The 17,844-nt window shown below is 38.6% G+C and overlaps 1 protein-coding gene and 1 non-coding gene across 3 annotated transcripts in view; both read left to right on the forward strand.

Moving 5' to 3' along the window:
• Nucleotides 1-17,844, forward strand: part of TMEM255B (transmembrane protein 255B) — a 128,648-nt gene that overhangs the window by 96,737 nt on the left and 14,067 nt on the right. For both annotated transcript variants that reach the window (XM_020965216.2, XM_020965213.2), the window contains exons 5-6: nucleotides 8,102-8,182; nucleotides 16,000-16,085. In XM_020965216.2, coding sequence (XP_020820875.1) covers nucleotides 8,102-8,182; nucleotides 16,000-16,085 — 167 coding nt within the window. The remainder of the gene's footprint in view (nucleotides 1-8,101; nucleotides 8,183-15,999; nucleotides 16,086-17,844) is intronic.
• On the forward strand, nucleotides 4,983-5,085 carry LOC144454932 (U6 spliceosomal RNA). Its single transcript, XR_013483478.1, has one exon. It is a non-coding gene; the product is annotated as a U6 spliceosomal RNA (small nuclear RNA).

Here is a 17,844-nt window from a genome sequence, read left to right on the forward strand (position 1 = left end):
TTGTTTTCTCCTCCTCCTCGTCCTTCCTCCCCCTCCTTCCTTCTTTTCTTCTTTCTTCTTCCTTCTTTCTTTTTCTTTCTTCTGTCTTCTCCCATTTCTGACCTGGGCCACTTTGTCCTCCTTAGTCAATCTGCTGGTTACTCACTCCTGGGTGCTCACTACATTGTTACTAGACCTAGCTCAGATGCCCGATTGACTTAGCCTTACTGTATCTCAGAAGTTTTGCCCTCAAAAAATCCACCGGCCTTGGCCTCCACAGGAGACCATGCCTTGCACTCCCAATGATTTTTTATTAAATTTTATTGATGTGTATTACAAACACTTAGGGATTATTCCTACTTTATGAAAGGTCTCTTTTAACAGAGTAAAACTAATAACACAGTGACCTCATTTGGAAGTGCATATATTTCATATCTATAGGATCCCTCTACCTTTCTATTAAAAAAAAAACAGAAAAGAAATGTGTTTTCTTTCCCTCCCACTCTCATCCCCTTAAAATAGGAGAAAAACAAATTTCTTGCAATAAATATCAAGTCAAGCAAAACAAATTCCATCAATTGCTGTACACAAAAATACGTGTCTCGTTCCTTACTCTAAATCTACCATTTTTCTCTGCTGCATGGTATCATGTACTGTATCATCATTCCTCTGGAATCATGAATGGTCATTGCATTGATTATAGTTCCTGGAGTTTTCAGAGTTGTTTTTTACAATGTTATTGTTATCATACAAATTTTTCTGCTGGTTCTACTCATTTCATTCATCAGTTGCAGTTTTCAAAATTGTTCATTGTTATAATGTTGATGTTGTAGTATACATAATTCTTCTGCTTCTGCTTATTCCATTCTGCATCTTTCTATATCTTTTTGAAGTCATATATTTCCTCATTTCTTACAGTACACAATATTCTATCACAGTCATATATAACCACTGATTCAGCCATTTCTCAATTGATGGATATCTCTTTAGTTTCCAGTTGTGTGTTTTTGTTTTTTGTTTTTTTGACACCACAAAAAGAGCTGCTATAAATATTTTTGTACGTAAAAGACCTTTCCCTTTTTGATCTCTCTTGGGTAAAAACCTAACAGCAGTGATATAGCTGGATCAAAGGGCACACATTATTTAGTAACATTTTGTGTATAATTCCAGATTTCATTCCAGATTGGTTGCACCCATTCACAGTTCCATCAACGGTATACTAACTCTTCGTGCAGAAAATATTCATCATATATAGATTTGAGGGTTCTGTGTAGTTTTCAAACTTTTATTTCTTTCATTTCTTACTCCTGAACCATGCTATCAACATATTTTTCAACATTCTTCCCTATTCACTGAAGTCACCAAACATCAAAGCATCTGCTCATTTGAAAGACTTCACTAATTAATACTTCCTAGCTGTGTGAATTTTTCTACTTCTTAATTTTTTTTTTTTAGCAACAGACTTTGTTAAGATGCAGTTATCTGCATGGTGGTAAACTCATGAACTCTGCAGAATGAAGTGACCAAGTATCCCACGAAATGCTATTTCTTATCCTTTGAAATTCAATAAAATTACTTCTGACAAGTGCTTTATTTGATTCTCTAAGGAAAATTTGTGGGCCAAACTTCCATTTAATTCCAACTTAATTTTGTTTTCTCATTTTCCTTTAGAATGAGAACAAATGTTGAAATGATTCCAATCATTGAACAAGGATCTCACATTTAGAGTAGCAACAGTTAAGTTAATGTTTGTAGAGAGTCTAAAAGTTGGACAGAGAGCTGAGTCTGAAGTCAGACATACCTGAGTTCAAATTTGACCTCAGAAACTTACTAGCTGTGTGAACTTTGGTAATTCACTTCACCTCTGCTTGCCTCAGTTTCCTCACTCCAAACTGGTATAATTATAGCACTTACCTCCTAGGGTTGTTGTGAGGATTAAATGAGATGATATTTGTAGAGTGCTTGACACATAGCTATAATATACTATTACCATTTCTGTCATTGTTACCATGCAGCTAAGTGGCATAGTGGATAGAGTACTGTACTTAGAGTTTGGAAAACGTAGGTTCAGATCTTGCCTTAGATGCTTAGTTGTTGTGGGACTCCGGGCAAGTCATGTAAGCTTTTTTAGTCTCAGTTAGTTCATCTGTTGAGTTAGGATAATAATATACCCTACCTTAAAAGATTGTTGTGAGAATTGAATGAGATAACATATGAAAAGTGCTTTGTATAGCTTACTGTATAAATGCTAGCTATTATTATTACTATTGCTGCTGCTGCTGCAACTGAGAAATAGTGAAGGCTGGAACGCCTTGGCTAGAACTTAGCTTCTTCTTGAGTTTGCACACCCATTTGGTAGAAGAATTCTATCAGTAACTAAACCCAAACTCTGATGACCATCAGAGCACTTGAATGGATGGGAAGGTTCAGGGATTCATAATTAAACAGTCTTGTTGCCTGTTGCTAATTCCTTTCTGCCATGGGTACCAACCCATGGCTATTTCTCCTTGTTCTGTTGTCTGTTTTAGGGCAGTTTCAGATCAAGGGGATCTGAATTAGAGAAGCAATTAGTTTGGTTCTTAAGGATCCCAAATCTATTTATGTGAAGTCTTGGAGATAACAGTAAATTTATCTTGACAAAGGCCAATGAAGCCCTCATTCTACATTTGTGTGATCCATGACGTGTAACTTAACATCTCTGGGCCTCAGTTTTGTTATGTGCAAAATGAAGGGTTAGATCTCTATGGTCTCTTTCAAATTATTTCCTGTAAACTCTTCGCAGATAAAGAGAAGAAGCCAGAATGAATGCAGCAGCTCCAGTACTCAGAGAGCATGGCACAATGCCATGTGCAATTAGGAATTTTATAAATGATTTGTGATGATTATCATGACCATTTTAGGATCATGTTGTCTCAACTCAGCCTGAATTAAAGGCTATTCCAGTGTTACTAAATGTCCCTTAGCACCAAGCCATTCTCTTGACTTCTTCCTAACATCCACTAGTAGACATGGAGCTGTGCCCATGGTACCAACTTGGCTTCCTTCCACAGTACCTAAAGGACCTATGATTCCACTGATATTCTCCATAATGATGAAGACAGCAGCCCTTCTATGTCTTAGCAGAGGTTCTTTATGGGTTATAGTGCCCTTCCCTCCCCTCCCCACTCAAATTTATCACTAGATGACCAATTTTCTAATAAAAAAGACCTCTCCAAACTTTGCTGGTCCCATGAAGATGCATACAGATTTTCATTGGTCCCACAGTTACAGCTGCGATGCTCTGAGAACCTATGGCTCACTTCAGTGCTATGATGTAACCTAGGGCAAATCTCTTCAGAGAGAATGGATAGAAGGCTAATGATGGAGTCAGGAAGGTGCAGGTTCAAGTTTTAGCTTTAATACATATTATTTGACCATGAACAAGTCATTTAAATGCTCACTGTCCCATGACTATGTTACAGATGAGTTACCAATATACATCAGTCAGTCAATAAGCATGCATTACGTGCCTACGATGGACCAAGGACAGACCTTGCCCTCAAGGCAATGGCAGGAGTTACCATACTGGCAGCTCCCTACAATGATAAAATCATAGGTCTGCATTTTTTTTTTCTCAATTAGGGTCGATTGGAATCAAGTAAAGTTCCGATTGTATAATAGCCTCCCCTAGAAATCTGGGTATGAAAAGGGTCTATGTGTAGGTACACAGAGATATCAGTGATCAGATTAGCTGTTACTAGAGACATCTTCAGCACTAGTTGAAGTTGAGTCCCAAGATGATTACTTCTGGTGGGAGTAGTAGTTGATGAGATATATTCTAACTGAAGCACTGGTGTGATTGCTTATCCCATCCCTGTCTATCTAGGAACAACTAAGTGGTACAGTGGATAGAGTGTTAGGCCTGGAGACAGGAAGACCTGAGTTGAAATCTGGCCTCAGCCACTTACTAGTTGAGTGACCCTGGGCAAGTCACTTCACCTGTGCCTGCCTCAGTTTCTCTAATTGTAAAATAGGGATAATAATAGCATCTTCTTTGAAAGGTTGCTGTGAGGGTCAAATGAGTGCTTGGCACACAGTAGGCACTCTAAAGGCCTATTCCCCTCCCTTGATGCCCTAGAAAAATTCAAACTGTGATGTTTCAACATGATGGAAGATAGACGACTGATTATAGGAGGTCATCATTACTGTAATACTGGAAACTCAGAGTCATGAACTATGGAAATGCACGAAGAATAGTGCTGTTGATTCTAGAGTATAAGGAAGTCAGAACTAGTGAAATGCAAATTCCAGATTCACATTTGAAACTAAATTAATGTGATTCAGCTAGGAAATAGAGCAAATAAGATATTGGCTTAATTCAAGCTAATAAGTCTTATTCATCAGGACAGTAATCATGATTGATCAGTAAAAAGCAAACATAAATCACGAAACTGCATCATCAATACTTATGCATTAGGAAGAGGACTCATAAAGAAATGGAAGTTTTATATCCTGTCTAGATCATTAATCTAATATGACAACCAACAAGGAGCAGACATTGCTCACTTAGAGTTAATTACACCCTAGAATTAATGAGTAAGATTTGTTTAAAAAAATAGAGTTCAACTCATCTTGTTGGGTTGAGTCTATCCCAGAGGAATTAACAAAAATGACATTCAGGCAGTCTGTTGTGTATCTCTCTATTACATTTGTTATGTGTTTTTGTAAGTTATGGTCACCTGCCATCTAACCACAACTTGGAGGTAAGTCTGAGCCTTTATTCATGAGCTGTTTCTGTAGTCCTCACAACAGGCACTGTTTGGCACTGCTGTTGATACAAAGGGACAAGCAGATAGGCTGAGATTTTGCCCTCAGAAGCTTATCTATTACTGGTTATATAATTTCTCAATTAGAGTGGCTTATTTCAAGCCCATTGATAGAATTAATTAACAAATATTTCCAATGGACATTGGTTGAATGTGCATGGATAATAGTGTTTTCCTTGCTTACCAATAAAAAAAAGCCTGCTCCCTTTGTCAGCATGTATATTAAAATTAGAATGAAATAGAGAAGCTATGGCCTCCAAGCAAGAATGACAAGTAAATTCATGAAGTACTCCATATTTTTTTTGCAAAAAAAAAAGATTAAAAAATACCAGTGCCAAACAAGGAACTTTAGGGATCCAGAAGCAAGTTATTGAAGAAGCTCCTATGTGGCTGCATAGTGGGTCCCTAGGCAGGATTCAATGCATCTTTTCAGATGCCTCAGTCCCATTCTCGTCACCATATTTGAGAGAAGGGATAGGGGAGGAATAGGAGAAAAGAAAAAGAAGAATGGAGACTGGTAAGGGAGATTGGTTGATTTTTTTCCCTTTTCTACTTTAGGTCCTAGGCAGTAGCAGTATGGAGTAACCCTCCACAAGAGTACTCCTCTAATGCTTCCTCATGACTAGAGAGGCCTCTGGGTTCTCAAAGGCCATGCCAGTGGACCACAATCTCTGGCATATTTTGTCATGCTTGGAAGTCTCTGCAAGAAACTGAGTCTGTTATCTAAACACCAGCCTGGCTCAGTACAGAGAGGATCTTTGACAGTACACTCAACAAGGGAAAGGAAGGAAGTAACCATTTATTAAGTGCCTACTATGCTTAGCAAAGGGCATTTACAAATATTACCTCATTTTATCCTGGTGATGAATTTTTTGGTCATGACAATATGGAAAACAAAATAAAATACAAAATGGCCCTCAGTCCTGTGCAGCCTCCTTCTGCTTCAGCAGTGATGGTGGCATACTGATATATATGGGAAAGAGAGGGTGCTGAGAATCTCATAGTTATTTGATTGTGTTTAACATCAACTTAGCTGTTGCTATTTAAATGTTAGTATTCTACTCGTGTGACCCTGGGTAAGTCACTTATCCTTGCTTGCCTTAGTTTCCTCATCTGTAAAATAAGCTAGAGAAGGAAATGTCAACCACTGCAGTATCTTTGCCAAGAAAACCCCAAATGGGGCCACAAAAAGTTGGGCATGACTGAAACAATTGAAGAACAACAATTCTCCTATTGTGACAAAGCTTCAAGTACTGCCTCTTGCAGGACCCTTTGTCTAATGAGTTGATCTACTGCTGGAGGAAGAGAATCCTAGCAATTATGATGTTCCAATGCTAGGGAAAACCAGAAGTCATAAGGATGTTGTACCTAAATGGAAAGATGGCTTTCAGGTTCTCCTTGGAAAGATGGAAAGAGCATTGGCAAAATTGTATTTATTGGTTGTAACAAAAAAAAATTGTGAGTTACATTGAACTGATTTTATTGTGCCTAAGCAAAAAGTTCACTGTGCAGATAGCTATAGCTTATATGTTAAGGTCTGTTGCAGAGGATAAAGACAGAATTCTATGAAGAACTTGATAAGACTTTCCAAAATATAGCTATAAATATATAATATATATATATATATGCACAAATATGACAGATAAATATTGCTATATATTACATGCATAGAATGTGTATTTTATGTATACATATATACTCAATCTTTACTTTTAATACTCAACAACTTGAATGCGGGGGATGGCACGGGACAAATAAAGAAAATTTTGTTGGAAAACCTGTCTCAGGATTGAGAAATAAAGAGGACAGAAGTTTGTATGATTCATAGAAACCAGAAGAACTAAGAAAACAATATGCAAAATTACTAAAGCAATATAAATGAAAAAAAAATACTGTACACTGGGACCAGTTTTGGCTCCAGAGAAGAGCTTAGAAAATGTGTCTTTGACCAGGGCAAGTCACTTAACCCCAATTGCCTAAAAACAAAAACAAGCAAACAAACAAAAATGTATCTTCTTCCCCTCTTTACAGAAGTGAGAAGGGGGTGGGGGAGACTGTTACGAGAATATAAAATATCGCATATATCGTCAGACATCATTGATACATTGGTTGTTTTTGCTGAACTGCTTCCCTCCCCCTTTTTTGTTTTTCATCTTTGTTATAAGTGATGGCTTGATGTATATGACAGAGAATGGGGAGTTTTAGGAAATGAAAGTGATGTAAAAACAAAAATATTGATGAAAATAAGACTAAGGGTGGGGTAAAAAATCTCGTACCCATATGCAATGAAGAATTTCTTCAAGAAGAAAGTCAAAAGGTAAGCACTGAATAATGTCATACACAGGATATTAAATTAACTTTAACCTAGTAGATGAAAAACAACTGGTTACCAATGTGAGTCATTTCCAAATCAGTGTATAGTTAGACCATTGCCTGGAAAAGCATATCAGATTTCACATACAACTCTACTTTGTACCTCTTTTATACAATATACATATATTATGTGTTTTTGTGTGTCATAGTCATGGGTTAATGTTTTGTCCACCCTTCCCTCCCAGTATGTAAACTTCAAGAGTGCGGGGACAGTGTGTTACCTAAACCTAGCCTCTGCATACAATAGGAGCTAATAAATGTTTGTTGAATAAAACTGAAGTAAAAATTGCTCCTATGTCTCTGTCTCACAGATAGCACAGCCATTGTGTATTACTTTTATAGATGATGAATTGGGTCTTCTCAGTGTTCGTTCAATACCATTATTTAAGTAACAAAGCCCTAATTTTCTGAAGGCTGTCTCTATATCTTGAAAGGATTAATTGAGTTTCCCACAGTTTATAATCAATGCTCTGGGAAAATCCTGCCCCAATCTATTGCTTACCATCATTGCTATCTTTTCTTATTTTTTTTTTCACAAGTAGAAAAGTGATGCAGACAATCTTCTGGAGATATAATAGCAGGGCGTTGGTGTAATAGAATCATAGGAAAGAATCTCAGGAGGGCATATGATCCATTTCTCTGCTCCTAAATCATGTTAGGCTGATGGAAGACACAGATGTTGGGGTTTTTTTCCTAGCACAATGATCTGGAACACTGTGATCCTCTGCTAAGCTAGATTCTGGACAGAGTATAATGGGCACGGAGACAGCAGAACTCTTCCTTAGTCTTGCCCCTGTCTGTTTTGGCACCTTTTTCTTTAAAGATGAGAAATGGTGCCTCATTGACTGGTTGACTGACTGAGCTAATGTTATCTCTGGTTATTCTTGGACTAGATATAAAAGCAGTTTTATTCCAATTACGTTTATTCATTTATTTTCCCTCAGGAGCCGAGGCCTCTCAACACTGGAAGGTGCCAGTTTTATTCAAGTGGGGTAGGATTCTTGTATGACGTCTACCAGACTGAGGTAAACAAAAGCATCTTGGGCTTCCTTGGCCAATGACTTTAAAGATCTAATGCATTTCCCTGTTTTCTTCCCTAAAAGGAAATGGAATATTCCAATTCTAGCAGGTCTTCCTACTATCTCGCTAACTCCTGTCATGGTGGATAATTTATTTTCTGTGGTTGATTATTTTTTTAGATAGCTTAAAAATCAATTATATTTATTTTGGCAAAAAAATTACTCACATTCCATCTTTGGTACATCACAGTCTCCTGGAAATTCGTTTGTTCAGTTCTGTATGACTTTCTCCATGGGGATTATTATTAGTTTTTTTCTTTTACTTATGTTAAGTATTGCAATAAATAGCTAAGACAATAAATCTACATTGGCTCAAGATGCTTTAACATCCAACATATTGACCTTCCTTCCACCAGCCAAGAATGTCAGTATTCTGAATAATACGTTTCCCTCCCCCATTTTCAGCTACATCAAAATGCCAGAAATAGTAATAGTGTGACAAAACATAAATACGTTTCCTCTTGAAACATCAGACATTCATGCTTGGCACTTTGTTTCCTTTCCTTTGCTACTTTGCTATCTATTGTTAGGTCTGTTAGTTTGAATTAACATGGGGCTAGTCAACCTGCTACAAATAAAAAAGGAGGAGAGATTCACGGAAAGGAAAATGGAAAACAAATGACCCTATGGTTTATGGGAAGCCAGATGTCCTTCTTCACAGTTTGTTCCTTGGCTCTGCAGAAAGTCACTGGAACTGCATCAAATTCCTTGATAGAATATTTCAGAGAATAGATGTTTTGAAATCCATGTGTACTGGGGCTTAGTTGTAAGGAGGTGAAGGGAGAATGTTAAACAAGAATCATGTGCTTTGATGCAATATGGTCCCCAGAGTGGTTCCCCAGAGAAGGCTCATTAGCTGGGTTCCATCATTTCAAGGTCCCAGGAGTGTTCTCTTAGAATGAGGCCCTGAGTTTCATTCCCTTCCCCTCTTAATTGCCCTTGGGGTTCCATGCTCTTCTGTGTTTACTGGAATAGAGCACTTAGTTATATTAAAGTGCACAGACTTTTTACTATAATATGAAGAAATTGTTGGGGACAAATTATATGCAAGTTATGTATGATAATAATAATGATAATGATAAAGATTTACATGTAATTGGGGAAAATAAAATATTATTAAATTTTAAAAATATTAATAATAATAATAATAATAATACTAAAGGGAGACAGAGTGGCAGAGTAGATAGAAGGCCAGACTTAGGAAGACGTGGCTTCAAGTCATTTCTATATTCAACTCACTGTGAGTCTGGGCAAGTAACTTAACTTTTCACTGTCCTCAGGAAAACTTCTAAGACTTTAAGTTGAAGAATAGTTATCAATCTGCATTAGATTGAAGAAACTTCCTCACCAGATGCTCCTGATGCTAATGAAATTACAGGTCCAGAAAATAAATGAAAAAATGAATAACACATTTCTAAATCACTTTGGGGGCAGCTAGGTGGCGCAGTGGATGGAGTACTGGGACTGGGGTCAGGGAAACTCACCTTCCTGAGTCCAAATTGAGCCTTAGACACTTACTAGCTGTGTGACCCTGGGGTGAGCCATTTAACCCTGTTTGCCTGAGTTCCTCATCTACAAAATGAGCTGGAGAAGGAAATAGCAAACCACTCAAGTATATTTGCCAAGAAAATACCAATTAGGGTCATGAAGAGTCAAATATGGCTGAAACAACTGAACAACAACAAAAGTCACTTTGAGTTTTATCAATTGTTTCCTCTCATAAAAGTATCTGTCAAGTAAGTAATGCAAGTGTTATTGTTCCCGTTTTATGCATGAGAAAATGAAGTTTAGAGAGGTAATTGGATTGCCCACATTCACAACATCTTCCTTTTTTTTTTATAGGCAATTTGGGATGAAGTGACTTGCCCAGGGTCACACAGCTAGTTAAGTGCCAAGTGTTTGGTCTGAGGCTGGATTTGAACTCAGGTCCTCCTGAATCCAGGGCCAGCGCTCTATCCACTGCACCACCAGGCTGCCCCCACAATGCCTTTCAAACTCTACTTAGCCTTTCCCTGAGATCCTCCCTTTCTCATCCAATCAAATAAGAGTTCCTCCTAAAGCCCAGCCTGTTGGGTTATTTGGTCCTTCCTTATTAATTGGCCTTTTTTTTTTTAAAGTTAGTCTTCAGGCTATTTCTTTTAGCTTCCTTGGTCCCTGGAGAAACCAGAATTCTTTTCTGACACAATCCCAGGTCCACTTCTTGGCTTCCAGTTGAACATTCCCTTTTTAAGGCTGAGTCATAATTTATTATTACTTTCATTGTTACTACTGCTATTACTACTGCAACTTGAGCTTCTTGCCAAGAAGACAGATCTGACAGCAACATCAGTTTAGGCTATAACTCACTTACTAAATCTTATGGAAGAATAAGGCAAAAGACAGAAAAAGACTAGTTATGGATGTGGGAGTCATTTCTGGGTTGGTCGTCTGTGTACAATAGATCATCAGCTTGTCAGGACAAAACAGGCTCTTCACTGGTGGAGAATGATTACTGAATACTCCATGCCTGTGTGCGGGGTAGGGCTGGCAGCAGCTTGTGAAAGAAGAGAGAATTATGCTCTTCTAATTCTCAGCTTTGAGAAAGAAGACGTGTTTCCAGATTCTTCTCAGGTTTCCGAAGGGAGTGAGAGTCTGGGAAGAAGCCAGCATGCAGAGGAGCTGGCACCTCAATCATGTCCCCATCCCCTGCTTGCTTCTTGAAGGACCAAGGGGATTTTCCCTTGAATGAGATCTGGGACTCTCTTGCTTGGCTGAGTAGAGATATCTTGCTCCCAATGAGAGAGCTCATTGACTCTCTGTATTATCTAGCACGTATTCTCATCTGTATACCTTCTCTGATTTCTATTTACTATCTATAATTTAGAACTGCCCTAATCTTACCGTGCAAATAAACCATGTATCTGATAAACAAGGACTAGATGAACAAGCAGATAAGAACAGAGACTCTCACCATTTCCTATAAAAGTTTAAATGATAAAAGACGGTCACCACAACGAGGAGTCCTGATGAGTCTAGGAACCACTTCAACCCACAGACATGATCTCCTTGAAAAGTGCTAAAAAAGAAACACCGGTTTAGGATATAAATTTATTTGAAAATTTTTGTGGAGAACAATGGTGGGAGATTATACTGAGAAGTGTTCACGGGGGAAACAGGTATGCAAAAACTTTTTTGTAAAAATAAGTTAAGATGGGGCATGTAGGTGGCTCAGTAGATAGAGCACCGGCCCTGGATTCAGGAGGACCTGAGTTCAAATCTGGCCTCAGACACATAACGTTTACTAGCTGTGTGACCCTGGGCAAGTCACTTAACCCCATTGCCTAGCCCCCCCCCCCAAATAAGTTAAGACAAGAATATTTAGGGTGAATTTGTCAAAATACGATGAAAAGTGGGGGGAGGGAAATCTAACATTTCTAAAATAAATCATCTCTCCATTGATGATGTTTGAGGCCAATATATTTTGACTCTAGCATCACAGACCCTAGTTTGCTACATGAGGAACTAGAAATAGCATGAAAGAAAACAAAGTTGAGAAAAAAAGCTGAACCAGCAGTATTTGATGGTGAAGCACAAGTTGGAGGTGGCACAGTTTTGAAAATATCGAGGGATTGATTCTCAAAATATCTGGGAGAGAGAAAGAATTCAAGTAATTGGAAAAAATCACAAACAGTATTACCACTGGGCGAATAAACCTCCCCACAACTAAAAGAACTTCAATAACTGTGAATTCACATGATTATTTTCTAATTTATTCTTCTTTGTACCTGATGTGTTATTTCATTGTGACCCCAGTGAGAATCATTCTATGCCAATACTGACAGGAAGCTTCTCTTCAATTTATAATCTTAGAGAGTTACTTAGGGGGACATTGAACTCTTAAGTGACTTGTCCAGAGTTAACAGCCTAGATGTGTCGGAGACGGAACTCAAACAAGGGTCTTCCTGAGTCTAAGGCAGACTCTTTCTCCACCATGTCATGGGTGTTCTCTCTTCTATAAACTTCCTATGAGAATAAGGTATCATTATCAAGGGCATCCTTGATGAAAATATTCCCTTCTCATATTTTCATCAAGGATGCTGTTGACTATAAAAGAAATTGACTCACTTGAACAAAATGCAGCCTTAAAGATTCTCCCCTACCAACATATTATCCATGCATATGTTAAGATCATTTAAGATGTCTTGATATAAGCAACAAAGGCGGTGGCTATTTGATTGCTCTCTAATCATTAACATCAAGTGGAGTATAAACAGGAGACCTAATGTTTGCCAGAAGTGTTTGTCATTTTCGTGGAGGATGTCCCATATAAAGTCTAAATTGAATTGGAATTCCCCATAGATTAGGAGATTGTCCAAATGTTTCTGTCTGTGGATTACTTTGTACTGATTGCTTAAAGCCTTGATACATTACAGAGCCTCTTTAATGAGATTCATAATCACACAAAAGAATATGGCTTAACAGTCCAAAGAGGAAAAACTGAGTAGAAGAAAAATGCCTCTAGTCTAAACTATGAGATGCAGTTGGTGAAATAGTCAATAGATTTGATACATCAAAATATATATCTAGGACAGACACTGTGCTTGAACAACAAAATTGAACCCAAAGCAGAATTGGAACAAGAGGATATAGGCTTACATATGGGAAATTCCATCATACTCCTAACATCCAACATCTCTCCAAAACAAAGCCCTTCTTTTAAATATGAGTTCTCTTCTGGTGATGCTCATATACCTATAAATCATGGAATTCTATAGTCTCCAAAATGTCCAAATCAGAGATTATGAAAAGGGGGTTATTTCTCTTGGCTTTGTGATATTTCCCTTTCCATTGCCTTTTGCCAGACGACTTCTCCCCGAAACAACAGCACAACTATGACTTAATGTTCCCAGGATGAATAACATCTGAAAAGTCAGAAGATTCAAAATCATAGAATCCTAGAGTTGGAAGGGACCTTAAAGGTCACTGAGTTCACTGTCCTCTAGCTAAGGCCTGAGCTCACTTTAAAACATAGGTTCTTAGCCTGGGGTTCACATTCAGATTTCAAGGGACCTTTCAACTTGATGTGGGAAAGTGACATCTCTGTTTACATTAACCTTTGATTTCCTTTGTCATGCTATGAATTTTATTTTATGTATTCAAAAACATGATTCTGAGCAGTCAGCCATTGGCTTCACCAGCCTGCCAAAGGAGTCCATGGCAGAAAAAAACATTAAGAACCCCTTGATCTAGAATGTCAAGAAACCTTGGAGTCACCTTCAAATAATGTCATTCTTCCTTGTTTTTCCACAGTCAATCAATTGTCATCTAATGTAGGCCCTACTTCCACAACATCTCTCACATTTATCTCATCTCTCTGAGTTATTTTAATAGCCTCCTGACCAACCACATTGCCTCTAATAATAATAATAATAATAATAACTAGCATTTATGTAGCACTTCAGATTTGTAAAGCAGTTTGCAAACATTATTTCTTCTTATCCTCATAAGAACCCTGGGAGGCAGGTGCTATTATTTTCCCCATATAACAGATGGAAAACTGAGTCAGACAGGTTATTTGACTTGCCCAGGATTACACAGTCAGTGTCTGAGGTCCAATTTGAAGTTAGATCTTCCTGACTCTAGGTCTAACACCCTATCCATTGTGCCACCCAAATGTCTCCCATTTCTAATTTTATCCTTTATCTAGATGCTAAAATAAGTTTCCTAAGGCACAAATCTTACCAGATCAGATTTCACTCTACAATTCAAACTCTTTATGTTTTGATAAATAAAACTATAAATGTTCATGACATAATAATACATTTTTACTCTGTGCCTTTCTCTGAAACATCTTTTTAAAAAGTTTTATTGTTGATTTTTATTTTTATACAACAGGCATTTCCCCTTAACCTCCCCTCCCCCATGTTCCCATCAACCCGTTTCTTGTAACAAAGAAAAACATTTAATCCAAGCCAGCCAATTTAGCAACTGAGATTTATAACACATTTCACATTTGTAGTTCCCACTCCCTACTAGTAGGAGAAAAGTGTGTGTCCTTGTTAGTTTTCCAAGGCTGAGATCATTCCAGAACCCTTTAATTTGACTGCTGTTTTTGTGTTTAGTTGTTTATTCACTTTTCAGTCATGTCTGACTGTGAAACCTTTTGGGGTTTTCTTGGCAAAGATCCTGGAGTGGTTTGCCATTTCCTTCTCCAGCTCATTTTACAGATGAGGAAACTGAGGCAAACAGGGTTAAGTGACTTGCCCAGGGTCACACAGCTAGTAAGTGTCTGAGGCCAGACTCCAGGCCCAATGCTCTATCCACTTGGCCACCTAGTTGCCTCATTAGCATTGTTAACATTTGCATTATTGCCATCATTATGCATCTCTTTTCTGGATTCTGCTTTCTTCACTTTGCCATCACTCCATATAAGTCTTCCAATACAGAACAACTTTTTAAGGATAGGTGAAGATAAATGTCAGTAGTAGAAAGCCTCTGACAACTTCCTGTTAGCAAGTGGAATCCTTGTAATCTTAGGATTATTATAGATGTAGGACTGGAAGGGACCTAAGAGGCTGTGAAGTCAAACCCCCTTGTTTTACAGATGAAGACTCCAAGGTAAAGAAAAACTAAATGACATGCCTGGAGTTCCTCAGCTAGATGGGATAGGAACTCAGGGCTTTGTGACTATAATTCTAGTACAATATATGCTCAGTGAGCAGCTAGATGGTACAGTGATAGAGTGTTGGAACTGGAGTCAGGAAGACTCATCTTCCTGAGTTCAAATCTGGCCTCAGGCACTTAGTAGCTGTGTGTGACCCTGGGCAAGTCACTTAACCCTGTTTGCCTCCGTTTCCTCATCTGTCAAATGAGCTGGAGAAGGAAATGGCAAACCACTCCATAATCTTTGCCAACATAACCCCAAATAGAGTGATAAAGAGTCAGACAGGACTGAAAGCGACTGAACAACAACATATGCTCTGCCTCTCTTGAAATTGTTTTCACAGCATTATTTTCTCTTCTTGTCAAATGGTCTTGGAAACATAGAAAAGTCGGACTTTTTGGCATCCTGTTAATCATATCAGTGTTGAAGGCATTCTCATTCTTTCTGCCGCTCTGTGTCTAGAAGTAATCTACTTGTAGCATATGACAATTAGTGAGCTTCATCAAATAAAAATGATGACAGTGCCACACACTTTAAGGGTCATTAAAATGATTTCTTGTCACGATGAAGTATGTGTCTCGAATTCACTCAGATCCTTCCAATGTCTGTCAGCTTTCTCAAGTCTTTGTCTATCTAGGGGCAGCTAGGTGGCACAGTGGATAGAGCACTGGCCCTGGATTTGGGAGGACCTGAGTTCAAATATGACCTCAGACACATAACACTTACTAGCTGTGTGACCCTGGGCAAGTCACTTAACCCCATTGCCTAAAAAAAAAAAAGTCATTGTTTAAAGGAGCCTTTTCATCGTTTGAGTCCAAGAGCTTGTCCTCAAATTGGGGCTCCTTGGCTGTTGTTTGGTCCAACCTGTTTTCTCCTAGAGCATTATTAGGCTTACTTTTTCTGGATAAAGGGGAAAGGGGAAATAGAAAGATTTTCAAGGCGGTAGAAAGAGCAAGGATGTTAACAGGCATTTTACTTGAAAGAAAACCCTGATGCCTCCAAGTAGGCAGAAATTCCTGATGCATGGGAAGGGGAAGGTGCTCTGCTTTCTGTAGTAGAATGGGAAGTATTACAGAGATGGAAACAGCTGAGACAGCTGAAATGCTTTCTTTGCTTACAGGTCACCTGCCATTCCTTGACTAGCAAGTGCCAGCTAAAAGTGAAAAGTAATACATGTTACTGCTGTGACTTATACAACTGTGAGAAGTAAGTGCCCTCTCCCTACACCCTACCTCCCTCTTCCCACACACATTCCCCTAGCACTCTGAGGAAGATCAGTGGGGTCTAGATAAGTGCCTTCAACTGCTATTTGCTTTTAAAACAGTGTTTACACCAAGCCTGGCCCTCTCCCTGCTTGTTTCAACCCTGCCAGTTTCTTTTTCTATATAGATTGGTCATCCTCCAAGGGGCAGACTGGACTGCTTCCCATAATGCTGGATTTCCAGGGATGACAGACCATTGTTATTTGTTATTGTGCAGCAGGCAAATAGAGCAGGGTGGGGTCTTGCAGAAAACCGGGTAAAAGCAATGCCATCCTTTCAGTGGATGCCTACATGCTGAGTGTAGGCATCAAGTAATCAGTACTATGGTCCTAGGCTCAATTACAAGGGACCTTTACTGGTCATCTAGATAAGACCTCAACAGTAAAGCTGTCATCTTGTAGACCAGGTGTTCTATTTCTTCTGTGGATATTCCATGCATTTTCCAAATGAGTTTATAATAAAAATGTGCAAATGGATGACCTCTGGAAACCCTTTCCATTTTGCATGCTTTCAGTGCTGGTGTGAACTTACCAAACAGTAAATAACAAAACCAAAAGAAAAAAAAAACCAAAAACCAAACACTTTGCTCCCTCTGCCTCACCATGCTCCCCCTACACACAAATAGGATGTATGACTTCATTAGGGAAGAGAACTCTATGTGAAGGGACTCCTTGTATGGACCCAGATCAAAGCTGATAGCTGTCTAAGGCTTGATAGATAAGTCCTACTGAGTTTCCTGAAGTATGTAGAAGTTAAAAGACTTGCCAGGGTCAGCCAGCTGATAAGTATTAGTGGTAGGATTTGAATCCAGGGCTTCCAGATTTCAAGCTCAACACCCTATCCACTATTCCTCCCTGCCTCTTAGGAACAGCGAGATGGAAACTGATAGACAAGCCCACCTGCCCCATCAAAATTGGAATGTTCCATGAGACATCACCTCCTGGGGAGTTGTTCTGGGGACCGATTAATTTTTGAGCCCAAAAGGACCTTTAAAGGCCATCTAGGGCAGCCTCCTCATTTTTACAAATGAGGAAACAGAGGCACAAAGTGGATGAGACAAAGGTCACACAGGAACTCTCTGGGAAGACCTAAAAGGGATAAAGTTATTTGTTCATGAAGTATTCTGGTAGAAGAGGCAGTTAGAGGACTTAGTGAAAGATAGTTTGCCCACTGAGCTGCAGAATTCAGTCTTTTTGATCTGCAGAGTTTATTGGCTACTAAGACTGGAAAGCTATTGATTTTTCCATGAGATACTTTGCTACTAAAAAAAAAGGGGGGGGGAATGAAGTTCTTCTTATCATCTTACAAAGTTTTATTAATATTTATGTGTATGTTCATACACGTGTATGTATATATGTTTGTGTATATATGTGTGTGTGTATACATACACACACACACACACACACACAGCCATAAAGTTTGTAATGTGGTATTTAGACTTTTAAGCAAAATAAGAGTTTTATTGGACAGGTTATCAACATGTAGGACCCCATGGGTCAGTGAATTAGGTATCACATCTGTGATTTCAGGGGGTCTCCAAGCTCTAACCACTTATTTCCCCCATCATTACCTGTCATTATTTCAATCATCTCCTTTGGGCTAATGGATTGTCTCAAAATCAGTCAACTGAACAAGAATCAGAGATTTAGAACCAGAAGGGACTTCAGAGGTCATCTAATACAACTATCACATTTTACAGATGA

This window comes from Phascolarctos cinereus, unplaced genomic scaffold (assembly GCF_003287225.1).
Source record: "Phascolarctos cinereus isolate Bilbo 61053 unplaced genomic scaffold, phaCin_HiC Scaffold_7;HRSCAF=346, whole genome shotgun sequence".
NCBI lineage: Eukaryota > Metazoa > Chordata > Mammalia > Diprotodontia > Phascolarctidae > Phascolarctos > Phascolarctos cinereus.